Genomic DNA, 14,144 nt, shown 5'->3' with positions numbered 1-14,144 from the left:
TACACTTTTGCACAAGTCCACTATACTCCTATCAATCCTTGACAATTATTTACTACAACTTCAAGATCATACAATCCATGGCCGACCAAAGTACATCAACAAAATAGAGGTCAACATTAGGGAGTTTTGCATATTCTAAGTGCTGCCATATGGATTCATGTAATTTTATCAAACATTCTGAATGCTGTGTCAAAAAACACTGAGATCCAAAGCATCAAGGTAAAAAAAGCTTTTTTTCTGCAGGGGGGCTGACCATTTACACACCTCCACACCCCCTGCTATTTCCATATATATTAATTCTGAAATTGTACTACAGTGTACTGTAATGCGATCATGCACTGTAGATTTTTTGTTTATCCTTACACATTGAAATTTCCAACATTGACATAAAGGGTTTGACATTTTGTTTTTCAACATTTAAACCTCTAGAGCTATTGATATGTATCCCTCCAGTATATCTATATATTTATATATACTTATAATAAGTACCACTGATTTGTTGGATGCCATTGTGATGCACAAGCCTGGGATGACCACACCAACAGACAGAAACCTCGGGGTACACAATATCAAACTCATGGACTTGCCCTCCCGCAGGATCCATGGTTCATTTATTCCCAGGTTTGGTCTTGTACGAATTTCTGATATTTGAGGAACAGATTCCAAGAGACTGATTGATTTGAATTTGCTTTCCAGGGTACAGCACTGATCAAGGACCTTTTTCAGATTCAGCCTGGGATCAATTTCTGGTTAAGTCAGTTGCTCACAGTCACATAGTTAGGCAATGGACGCTAAGAGAATCAAACCTTGCAGCACTGGACCACAGGAAACAGCTCATTAACAGTTCCTTAATCTTCTAAGCCAGCTGCCAGACATCAAGCTGCTCTCAGCGTAAGTCTGACCTGAATACAAAAGAACTGCTCACAGTGTAAGTTACTTACTTCAGTGTAAAATCTCTGAAGAGGCTTAGTACAGGAACCACATTCCAAAAAACCTTATTTTAGTGTAACTGGTCACTTATACTGTGAGCAAGTATTTTGGAATCAGAGCCTTGGTTTGGGAGGGATTCTTCCAGGATTGTGCTTCTTAATGACGACACAGTGGTGTAGCTGTAGCATTGTCGCCTCACAGCAAGAGGTTCTCTGGTTTGATTCTTGGCTGGGGTGCCCTCTGTGCTGAGTCTGCATGTCCTTCCTGTGTGGGTTTCCTGCCACATTACAAAGACATGCATCTGGAACATTTCTCCCAAGGCCACCACTGAAAATTGGCTTTGTTCCAAGTCAGACTTTCCCGGTTAACAAATGTTAAATAAATAAAATAATGTGATGGTCTACAATAGCATAATAACAAACCATATATATGTGTTTTAATGCATACATAGACATACATATATAGTGTCTTCTTCTTTTGGCTTTTCCAGGTTAGGGGTCGCCACAGCGGATCACCTGTCCACTCATGATTAGCAGTAGAGTTTTACGGTGTCGAGTTGCCAGCCCGGTGCCCAACCTTCACACACATGCACACACTTACACCTAATGCCAATTTAGAGTGTCCAATCTATCTACAGCATGTCTTTGGGATGTGGGAGGAAACTGGAGGAAACCCACGAGACCACAGGGAGGACATGCAGACTCCGCACAGAAGGCACCCCAGCTGAGAATCGAACCGGAGAACCTCTTGCTGTGAGATGGCAACGCTAACTGCTGCACCACTGTGGCCACCACTACATACATATATAGTGTAAGTGTAAATAAAATAAAAATATATTTATGTGTGTGTGTGTGTGTGTGTGTGTGTGTGTGTGTCTGTGTGTGTGTGTGTGTGTGTGTGTGTGTGTGTGTGTGCATGTGTGCGTGTGTGTGTGTGTGTGCGTGTGCGCGTGTGTGTGTGTGTGTGTGTGTGTGTGTGTGTGTGTGTGTGTGTGTGTGTGTGTGTGTGTGTGTGTGTGTGTGTGTGTGTGTGTGCGCATGGGTACGTGTGCATATCTATCTATATGCCATTAATGGGTCCCACATAATGCAACATACCTCTATTTTTTATAAACAAAATATTTGTGATGTAAGTAACCTGGTCTCTGCTAGCCCTGACTACAGACCGGGTCATTCAAGTTCGAATAAAGGCTTAGAAGCTTGATGGTGTAGGCAGGGTGGACGTCTGTGACCTATCTCAGAGGGAAAGAGTGTGCTAGCTGGGGAGCACATGTGTGTGGTCTGATTTCCCTGGTGGAGACTGGAAGAACAACTGTGAATTGCCTCCTCGGGGGGTGGGGTGAGGAAATCCTTCTGAAGTCAGCTGTTTGTAGAAGAGAGAGGCAATGCAGTGCTAATGTCCACTGCACACTCCATTGCAAGCTCCATGCACTGGTTGTTGCTAAGGCAGATGCAGCAGGACAGGGTAGGACTTAAAGACAAAATTTCAAACCATCCCTAATGGCTGCCTTAATGACGGCCCCTCTCTAACAACCTCTGTCTCCAGTGATGGGAAACAGATGGGCCATCTGATCAAGGGGTGACTAATTAGCAGGGAGTGGCAGCAAAGAGGAGGAAACTATATCTTCTCCTTCTTGTCCAGCTTTCATGTTCACAAGACATTCCCAAACCGCAGTCCAAAATGTATTTGTTCCAAAGTCTGCTTTAACTTGTACAAACTGTCATGATGCTTCATAGGTTCAAAGGTGTTTACCAGGCTAACCACCACAAGGGCAATTTTAAGCCTAGCCATGCATCCCAAATCTCTGACAAGTTCTGGTACCCTTGATAAGTGTAAGCAGGGGGTTGGGAGGTAAAACATTTACAAGCAGGGGCCTGGGAGATGAACCATTTACAGGTTGCCTGTGTCCATTAGAGACAAAGGTGCCAAACTAGGGATGAATTTCTGGTTCCCCATCCAATTGTTCAAGATGCACTTGAATTGGATTTGGCAGGAACTTTGCTTCACATGGTTGGGAAGTCTGTTCCAGAGATGGGGTAATCTCAGGGATACATACCTGTCTCTCCAGCGGGTCATATTTATAGCGCAGGCAACGTTTAAGTCTTTAGAATGAGTAATTCTGGTGCTGTTTGTTTTGTGGATATGCAGGACATCCATCAGACTGAGGTCTGAACAATGCCCTGTATGCCAGGCATAGATCTCCCCTCAAAAGCCAGTAGGAGACAGAATTCAGGGATAGGGCCTTGAGGTGGTCTGCACAGGACATTTTACTTATGCCCTGTGTTCTTATAGTGAGGAACCTCTGTGGATGTTCCATTTGTTAGATATGCCTGGTTAGGTACATACCAAAGAGGGCATTGTACTAAATTATAGGCCTGATGGATGCCAAATACAGTGGAACGACTCCCTTGGACTTGGATGCCATACCTTTGTTTATAAGATGCGCAACATAGAATGATTTTCTCACTACTGTAGACACGTGATGGTCAAAGGCTAGATTATTATCTATGTGTGTCTGTGTCCCTAAGTCCCTGACTACTGGGTCAGCTATAAGTGGTGTGGTGTCAATATGATAGTTACCAGGGGTGGATGGCATCTCAAAGGATACTTTTATGCATTTCTTGGCACTTAGTTTTAGTCCATGGCTCTGACACCAGTTGTTTGTGTCAGCCCTTCCTGTAGAAAGTTTGTGTCAGTGTGAGATTCAATGACAGCTCCTAATTTGCAATCATCTGAAAATTTAGTCAGCCAGAGACCACTGACACTGGCCTTGACTTCTGAGAAGTAAACGCCAAAAAGGAGCAGTCCAAGGACTGATCCCTGATGGACACTTGTCACTGGCCTCTTTGTAGAGGTGGACTCCCCATTTCTAACTTCTTGGATCCTGTCCCTTCATTTCCTATAACATGAACATATCAGACCTAAACTGTAAGAACACTCTCTTTTCCAAAAGGTCCATTTTTGATTGTCACAGTCCTACCACAGAATAATTCATTTCTCTGTATTAAAGTCAGTAATATAAAATCCAGCATCAACAGTTTCAAAAGAAATATCATAGAAAGGTTCTTGCCCCAAATGTATACCTGCGTATACTTCAGTAACATGCATATTTAAAAGCTGCAGTACTGTTTTCCAAAACCTGTACTTGTCTAATAGCTGTTCCATTTACCCCAATCAGCAAAATGAACAAATAAATAAATGGCAGGAAGTGAAGGAATAGCATTCACTGCTATTGACATTAAAAACAAATTGCACACAAACTGGAGAATTTGCGGAATATGATGCTAAACAGATACAAGAGAGAAAAATAAGAATCATTTTGGTTTATACTTTGCAATCACAATGTAGATTAAACTAAGGGCTCGCCACTACAAAAGAGGAAGCAGAAAGTAACACATTTTATACCTTGTAATAAAGATGTGCTGATGGGGATAGTTTCAGGGATGTTGTCCCGGGTATAGATGGACTGTAGGAATTCTGGTGTGCAATCATTTTCATCAGTGATTTGAATCATCACCTGCGAAAAAAGAAACAGGAGTGGGGCTGTCAGAAGTATGCACACAAACTAGTTACAGCTTCTAATATCACACATATCTGGCCCTGTGATGTAACACAGAATAAACAAAGCAAAAATAAAGTGTCTGTTACTTCTCTTTATATGTTGCTGAAAAAACAACAAAAAAGTGATCACACACACACACACACACACACACACACACACACACACACACACACACACACACACACACACACACACACAAACACACAGTCATGCACATATGCACACACTCAAAGTGGTAACATTATGGCAAACCACCTGAGACAGTAAAAAAAAAAATATATATATATATATATGTATGTATGTATGTATGCATGCATGGTAAGAAACATAGCTAAGCAGATCTGCTTTTTAATGTATGGCATTGACCATATTGGAACAGTATGTGTCCATCAGACGTACACTGAGAAGCGCACCGCCCGTCTACCTGGAGGGGAAGGACCAGGAAGGCAAAGGCTGGTAGTTAGAGGTTTCTCAAAGAGATCTCAGAAAGCAAATGTTTATCTCAGAGTATTTGATTTCAGTCTTCCTCACTGACATTACTACTGGTGTTACTTATAGGCAGCTTTCTTCCATGACCTGGAAGGGGTTCCCTTTAGACCTTCAGAATTGTTGTATTAAAACCATCCTAAAAATATAGTCATATAAATGCTGGGCTTCTGATCGTATTTGTTAACTGTTTCATTGAGTACAGCGGATATACCTGCTTCTTTAATGCTGAACATGTACCATTTTATAAACAGTCACCCTCTCAGTGGTGCTGTATCTCACACCAACCACCAGCTTGCATCAAATGCCCCCCCCCCCCATTACAGCTGACCAAATACTTGACAGATTTATGAAGGATTCCACACAATACTTCAGTGGCATTGAACATAAGACAACTGTTAATTTCACACGTGTTTGTTGCTGCAATATCAAGCACCTGTCCTGAACTACAACCCCCACTGCTACATACCTGATTCATATATCTTTGCTAGAAAATGAATAGTTTTACTACATACATTTTATGCGCATTACTGTCATTACGTTTTTATACTACAGATATTGCCTATAAAATAGCTCACTCAGGGAACCAAGAGTAATTCGTGTTTTTATTTTTTTTAAAAGCGTTTCGCTCCTCTGCTTCTTCAGATCTGAAGAAACTCCTGCTTTGTTGTTTGGCCTATAAAATAGCAGTAAAGAAATAATCAACCTACAACTAACATACACAATCACATTTCTCAAGTGTCTTATGTCCCTCTTTTTTGAAATTTCTACAATTTATTTGCATTAACTGAGGCTACCATTTTGAAATGTACCCTTCTTCAGGGACCCCCTACTCCTAGTCACTATCACTGTATTCCCATATCCCTTAATGATTACCTTCCATGCTTACATCTGCAGTCAGGGTTGCTGTTTTCCAAACCCTCAAGGTATGCAAGTCACTGAACCTCTAAAAGGTAAAAGTAACAGTAAGGACCTAAACAGAGGTACATCCTACATTCTCTGTGTCGTGCCAATTTTATAGGCAGCATAAGAGGATGGAAATAAAGGAATGTCATACTAACACTTCCACATGTGCAAACAGCTGGCAGTGCGATTTGCAGTGCTTTCTGATTCCACTAGGATTAGCAATGATGATCAAACTGCTGCCGCTATGCCAGGGCTGGCACTTTGGATTCAAGTTATGAGGGAGTCGCACTGGGCAGGCATAATGTTCTGACTGCAACATTTCTGAAGAATGGTTAACATGTGATCAAAATTCACCATGACTTCCATACTGCATAGTACTGACATCACCATAAAATACAAAATGGCAGCCCAGCTGAAGGAGCTACCAGGAAAACACTGGAAAACTCATTCAGCTGTCCACTTCAGGCAAACAACCACAAAGCATCGTCATTACCTCCTAGTGAGAAAGAGGTCCATTTTACAACATAACCGATTCCTGCTGAGACGAGGCCACTATGTTATTCCAAGTGACTGCATAACATTAGCTTTATATACACTATGCCACTAAGGCACAGAAAACATTCCAAGCAATTATGGAAGAATGCTGGCAGAAGCTTGGAATGGGTACCTTTTCTAACATAGCACTGTTTTGGATGGTTAAACTGCCATAGTAACTTGTTTACCACATACCAGTCATTCCGTAATGATACAGAAGGGTCTATATAAGTTCACCGAAATGGCTGAAGTTCTAACACCATATGTTCGAACTTCTAACCACGAAGTACAAAAACATCAAAGTCTTAGAACAGCAATTTTTTTTCCCAGGGAAAAAAAATCGCTGTTCCAAGAAACACACACACAACACAAGCACACCAAAAAACAGAAATCCACACACAAACACTTAAAATCCTACATCTAACCCTACACTAAACTGTACATACACTACTATCTATCCACTTACCTTAACCCAAACCCTAACCCTAAGGTCCGTCACTATCGCACACTCACCTGACCTGCGCCCTAACCCTAACTCACCTATCCCGTCCTAACACTAAAGTCTGTCACTATTGCACGCCCACCTCACCAGCGCCCTAACCCTAACTCACCTAACCCACGCACTAATCCTAACGTCCACACAATCGCACACTTACCTGACCCCAACCCGTAACTTCCCACCACAGTCCTGATAATCACGAAGCCACAGAAACGGCCCACCAAATTCTTTCCCTGGGAAAGAATTCAGTGTTCCGCAGCTTCGAGATAATCAGTGTTCGAACTTCACAGTTCAAACATCTGGTGTTCGATCTTCAGCCGTTTTGACAGACTGATATAGACCCATACAGTAGACTGACCCCCTCACTCTTCTAGCTCCCCTTTACTCTAAAAATACCTCCCCATTACACCCACTACCTGTATTGTGCCACTTACTCTTCGTACGTTGTTAGCCCACCCTATTATCATATTATATAGGAGAGTCCCAAGAGAAACAGATACACTATCCATCATCCCTTACTCATGCACTGTTGTTATTCCCTCTAGTTAATGACGTTGACCCCTTGGGACTGCCAGTGCTTCAGTCAATATGATGCTTCTTGCATATTCAACCTGCTGCTCAGAATGTATAGTTTATTAACATTACTACCTGTCTATGTGTGCAAATGTTACCATTATAAAAATACATTTGTTAACTGCATCTGGCCCCATTGTGGCCAGTCTAGCTTTACACTCTGTAAGCTGTTCTTTACTTAACATATATAACGATCTGTTATCAGTACCACAAGTACTTCTTTGGCCTTTGCTGTCCACATATGGACTTTCTCTGAATGTCTCAGAATACTGCGATAAAGCTTTCTAACCCATTCGAATGATCAGTACTTCGTATGTAAAATCTGGGTTTTATTGTCATTTATTTTATATCCACACAGGCCTTCAAACTCCTACATTATATCTACGAATGTCCTCAAAACATTCTCAAAGAGCTGCAAGGATGTCGACGGGTTGTCCTTGAGAAACAAAGTTTTGCTGTTCACTGCCATATGATAAATGAGACTGAAAATTTGGAAGAACATTGACTGATTACAAAAAGGGGTTGGGGAACTGATGGAATGCCATCCCTGTCCTTTCTGACAACTTTAATGGTGATAAAACTGCCACAAGCATCCTAACCTGTGCCTAAACTTCTATATGCAGGACCCTCAGCAATTTCACAGGATCATAAGAAGTTACTAGACTACTGGCCCTGAAGCCCTTACAAGCCTATCCAAAATTTAGCCCATGTTCCAAAAAGCCAGTACCCTATGCCACTGTCCAGTAGGGACACAGGTGGAATCCCAGGGGTGTATTTTCTGATCCCCATCCAGTTAGTCAGGTTGCATTTAAAAAGGATTAATGAGATACTCTGCTAGACGTGGACAGGGAGTCTATTTCACAAAAGGGGGAGTCTCTGGGACACAAATCTATCCTGACAACAAGTCCTGTTGATGTCACAGACCAGGTTGAGGTCTCACATGTTGGTTACTCGAGTGGAGCTTGACTTGCGGATATGCAGCAGTCTCATCAGGGCAGGGTCTCAGATTGCTTTGTATGTCAAACAGAGGTCACCTCTGAGGAGTCTGTAGGAGACTGAGTAGAGGGACAGAGCTTTTAACCTGTGTATAAAAACTCCCTTGGAAAGCCAAACCAATGAATGATATAAAATAGAATGTCAACTGACTTTATTGAAGGCCTTTTCAGCATCTATGTTGACAACCAGCGAAACCCCCTCCATATTGTATCCATAAACAAAACCAACATGTACACTTTTAGGTGGTTTAATAAGCTAAACCACTTTCTCCTAAGAAGCATTCTTCTTGGCTGCCTCAAGCTTTGCCTCACTAACTGGGACATGTGTCTCCTCTTCAGCTCCTGTGTAAAAGGAGGAGGCTTATTTTTATCAAAGGAAAGCCCTCCTCTTCTCGTGCAATTATGGTCTTTGCTGATCCTCACTATAAAAAGTCCTAAAACATTTCTGAGGGTCATATCTGACTTCATTATGTTACAACAGCAACCTCCCAACCTTTGTCTTCCTCCTAAATTTTCCACACCTAACTTTGAACTTGTTGTTTCTGTAATCAAACCACAAGCTTTTAACTACTCTAGGAAATAGTGAATTTTCTCCATTTCATCACCACACAATTCCTAAGGTGACCTTTACAAACAGCCTAAGTCACAGTCCATATCCATCTCCTCTGGCTCTGCAGAGCTATCCAGGAAAATCCGGGGAAACACTTCTTCTAATAAATTGTGTAAGAGCTTCACAGACTAATAATAAGTACTAATGGACCACAACTGGAAGCTGAATGTCTTCATCCTGAGAATGCATTAGAGGAGCATTGTTAATCAATGGAATTAGGTTCATAGGTTTTTACTAGGCTTGCAGTCCAGGGAACTACTGTGGGGCCTAGCCCAAATTCTCATTTGCCTGTAAGTGTTGTCTGGTTAAGTAACTTGCTCGAGGACATACAATAGGCAAATTAGCTCTTTAAGAATTGAATCTGGTACCACAGGCACTACAACTCATAGCCATAACACTCTGTCAACAGTTAGACTAACCAGACAATGACCACAGGTGAGAGTCAAATGTTGTACCTTGTGTCCGTGAGGTAAATACCTTAACCACTATGCCAATCCCTCCGGTGTTACTACTCATACTGTAACACACATAATATCCTAAGTCAGCATAAACCTATACTTTTCTAAGAAAGTGCTTTGTTCTGCAGAATAAAACAAAAACTCTTACTGGTGACCCATGACTCTAGGTGTGAATCCACATGATCTATATGGCCACAGAACATTTTAAGAAACTTCTCAACTAGGATCGGAGGCCTTCTCCCAGAGAGAACACCAGTATCTTCCAGATCAAGGTCCACTTTCCAATCTCCAACTATTATAATTTTCCCTTTTATGGACTGGGCTATACAAAGCGAAGACCACAGTTCATGCAGTGATACTCATAGTTGAATGTACATTGAAATAATGTGGAACGGGGGAATGTCACCCTGTATGATCATCTTTTGTGTCTTTTACCTGTAGGGCCACTCCAAGAAACACCAATATGCTTATGCTCCATCTCCTCCAACTTATGTTTTACTACATAAAATGCTTGCAGTATCTCCCATTCGGTGACAGCTCCTTGTGGGATCCTCCTCTTTCTCTCTCTCTGTCTCCCCCTCTCTAGCAGAGTTGCCTATTTTACTTTTGTTGTTGTCAGTGTCATTAAATAAATATATAAATGCACTCTAAGCTAGAAGTCATTACTAGCACCCAGCAGCTTCTTACCTTACATGTCAGGAATACAGACTTAAAGGCTTACTTCCTCATCACTCTTTACCTTGTTTACTTTCTGACCATCCTCTTCTGCATGACACTACACCCCACTAAAAACCCCAACCAGAACATGACAATGGACGCTACATGATTCTAAATCTTATCTCAGTCTTTCTTCCTGTACTGACTATAACCCAAACCAGTGTGAAACACTTTACATGTTAAGATGTGCTAAGAAACTAGTAATTCTAAAAGTAAGAAACTTAGGGGTTGGGTCATGCTGATGGTTAAACAGGTGTGTACCTTTCATTAGGGGTTGGGTCATGTTGATGGTTAAACAGGTGTGTACCTTTCATTAGGGGTTGGGTCATGCTGATGGTTAAACAGGTGTGTACTTTTCATTAGGGGTTGGGTCATGCTGATGGTTAAACAGGTGTGTACCTTTCATTAGGGGTTGGGTCATGCTGATGGTTAAACAGGTGTGTACCTTTCATTAGGGGTTGGGTCATGCTGATGGTTAAACAGGTGTGTACCTTTCATTAGGGGTTGGGTCATGCTGATGGTTAAACAGGTGTGTACCTTTCATTAGGGGTTGGGTCATGCTGAAGGTTAAACAGGTGTGTACCTTTCTTTAGGGGTTGGGTCATGCTGATGGTTAAACAGGTGTGTACCTTTCATTAGGGGTTGGGTCATGCTCATGGTTAAACAGGTGTGTACCTTTCATTAGGGGTTGGGTCATGTTGATGGTTAAACAGGTGTGTACCTTTCATTAGGGGTTGGGTCATGCTGATAGTTAAACAGGTGTGTACCTTTCATTAGGGATTGGGTCATGATGATGGTTAAACAGGTGTGTACCTTTCATTAGGGGTTGGGTCATGCTGATGGTTAAACAGGTGTGTACCTTTCATTAGGGGTTGGGTCATGATGATGGTTAAACAGGTGTGTACCTTTCATTAGGGGTTGGGTCATGCTGATGGTTAAACAGGTGTGTACCTTTCATTAGGGGTTGGGTCATGCTGATGGTTAAGCAGGTGTGTACCTTTCATTAGGGGTTGGGTCATGCTGATGGTTAAGCAGGTGTGTGCCTTTCATTAGGGGTTGGGTCATGCTGATGGTTAAGCAGGTGTGTACCTTTCATTAGGGGTTGGCTCATGCTGATGGTTAAACAAGTGTGTGCCTTTCATTAGGGGTTGGGTCATGCAGGTGTGTACCTTTCATTAGGGGTTGGGTCATGCTTATGGTTAAGCAGGTGATGTACCTTTCATTAGGGGTTGGGTCATGCTGATGGTTAAGCAGGTGATGTACCTTTCATACTTGATATAGCTTTCATTTCTGAAATGCTAAATTTGTGGAAACCTTAACCAGCCAGGCCTGTTGCTTGAGAGCTGTGTGCTCTAGTGCATGATGTTTATGTAAGGCTCTTACATTGATGGTGTAAGGCACTTAGGGAAAATTATGGATGAATACTGGACACCTAGGACGACAAGGACGAATGATGGCAGGAGAATGTGCTGGAAAGGAGGATAAATATGTGGTGGGTGGGCTGGTGAAAACATAAGGAAGCTTTGAGGGAAAGTAATTGAAACATGGAGAGTTATTTATGGTAAAGAAATATGAAGCACCTATTTATTTTATGTACTTGGAATCGAGAGGGACAGCTGGAGTGTTGGGCTAAGAAGGAGAGCATAAACAAAGAACGTATTATGGAATTATGGGTAAAGGAAATGGTAACAGTAGGATGGAAGGCAGTCCACTCCCCAATTTTTAATACAGAGATGTAGCCTCACAGTAAGATGTTGTCCTGTTCGATTCTCAGCTAGAGCATGCGTGAATGGGCGTACCTTCGTTGAAGGTTGTGCATCAGGGCCGGCAACTCGGCATGTAAAAATCTACTGCCAATCATTAGCGGACCGGAGTTCCGCTGTGGCGACCCCTAACCAGGAAAAGGCGAAAGACACAACAACAACTGCTGGATGAGGAAAATGCTGCACACTCTGAGGGAAGTGAGTGAAGGGACTAAAGGAAAGATGGAATTTGGTAGTGGAGAAGCAGAGTAATTTGGAAAGACCATTGGGAAAGATTAGAAAGAGGAAGGGGAATATTCAGTGTTGTATTTCAGGAAGAGGAGGCATTGAGGCAGTATCTCCGTTGGGGAAAATGGGCATACACATGCACACAATTAGATTTTACTCAGAATCTTTAGATCCATTGACATGGGTTGAGTTTTTTTATCAGCATTTCAGTTTTGATATTGTATTTTAAAGACATATGCATGTAGTAGGTTTGATGCTGTAAGTGTGTAACACCTTGTAACCTTGCCTTGTAAGTTTGTGTCAATATGTTACATTATTAACAGAAGTTCAATAAAACTATATACATATATATATATATATAAAACCTTAACCGGCCAGAAATTCTTGTTTACAAGTAGCAGCATTTACGTTAAATTATACAGCTTCCTACATCTTTGGTGAAATTAACAGCTCACTGCTTAGACATGTTCTCTCTCTCTCTCTCTCTCTGCTGATACATTTTCCCATTCTCATGTCACATATCAGTACACTTTCTGAGAACCGCCTGACTTCCTTGAATAATTACATTCCAAGGCATGTCCTTTATAGGTTCATAGGTTCATAGGTAGATACTAGGCTATCTGCCCTAGGGCATTTATAAGCCTAGCCAGAGTGTATTTGGCTTCCGCCTCCCTATTAGATTAGCCTACTGTGCCTCTGTCTAGCAGGGACACATTATACTTTGATAATGTACACTGGGTAAATATTATCACACTGATTATACTGAACTTGTCTTTTGTGATAGTTTCTTGTGACTGTGACACCAGCGATCAAGGGTCAGCAATGACTGTAGGCTGCTAGATGGACAGCCAAGGACAGGGTGGAGCAAATGCCTACAGAGTCTCTCCTTTCCAAGAGGAGGGGAGAGATGGGATGGATGAATCAGTCTCAAGAGCAGAGACCCTCGAAGGGGTAAAAGCAGCAGTAGTACCCTGTGCTACTCCTGAAGGAGAGTATGGCAATGCCTTGCATCATATACTGTTGGGTTGGAGAGAAAAATAAGAGGGGAGGGCCTCCTTCCTGTGCACTTTGGACTCAGCCCCTCATTGGCCTTCTGGTGGTGCAACAATCCCACCTCCTCCTTCTTTAAGAAGCTGACCTTTAAGGTTGCACACAATATATAATGATGGCTGAAGAAGCAACATTCTCTGCAAGGGGAGACAATAGGAAGGAGCAGTCATTCCATCTGTAGAACAACGGAGGTGTGCTGAAGCATGGAGATGACTGGTCCCAACAGGGAAGCGGGGCATTAGGTGGGGTAGTAACACAATTCATTCTGCATTGGGAAGAGGAATGCTGTAGGACAAATAAAACATTAAGTGTAAAAAAAAAAAATTTACCTCAGCCACACTGCTGAGTCCAGTGCCAGCCTCTGCAACCTTGACCAGTAGGTGGTATAGATGGTGTTCACTCTCGTAGTCCATACTGTGAGTCAGGCTGAGCTCACCACTGTCCTGGTTAATAGTGAACAGACTGCTGGGATTAATGAGCAAGGTGTAAGAGAGAACTTTCTTCTGGAAGGAGATGGCCTTGGCCATAGCAATTCTGTCATCAAAAAGATCAAACAATACAAATATTTTAGCATTTTCAGCATATGGAGAGAAAAAATACATTCAAACACATGCAGGACTCAAACTGGAATAAATATATCTGTAACAAAAAGTGGCACTTTTTTATGACACAATAAATATTCCACATATTTCCTTTTCCTAATTCAGCAAACTCACTTCATTATATCCATAAAGGTACTTTTGGATAACTGATATATTTTCATTTAAGGATCTGATTTACTGTCATTTTTCACAATGATAATCTTGTGGTCTCACTGGGAAACTGATATTACT

The 14,144-nt window shown here is 41.9% G+C and overlaps 1 protein-coding gene across 1 annotated transcript in view; it reads right to left on the bottom strand.

Annotated features, from left to right (window-relative positions):
* Positions 1 to 14,144, bottom strand: part of LOC122797630 (neural-cadherin-like) — a 796,015-nt gene that overhangs the window by 722,356 nt on the left and 59,515 nt on the right. The window contains exons 4-5 of the mRNA XM_044066174.1: positions 13,641 to 13,845; positions 4,336 to 4,447 (exon numbers count right to left, since the gene is read on the bottom strand). Coding sequence (XP_043922109.1) covers positions 4,336 to 4,447; positions 13,641 to 13,845 — 317 coding nt within the window. The remainder of the gene's footprint in view (positions 1 to 4,335; positions 4,448 to 13,640; positions 13,846 to 14,144) is intronic.

The sequence above is a fragment of the Protopterus annectens genome, chromosome 3.part1, assembly GCF_019279795.1.
Source record: "Protopterus annectens isolate FY-2018-M chromosome 3.part1, PAN1.0, whole genome shotgun sequence".
NCBI classification, from domain to species: Eukaryota; Metazoa; Chordata; order Ceratodontiformes; family Protopteridae; genus Protopterus; species Protopterus annectens.
Note: the sequence above shows the minus strand (reverse complement) of the source record. Positions and strands in the feature narration are given on the sequence as shown.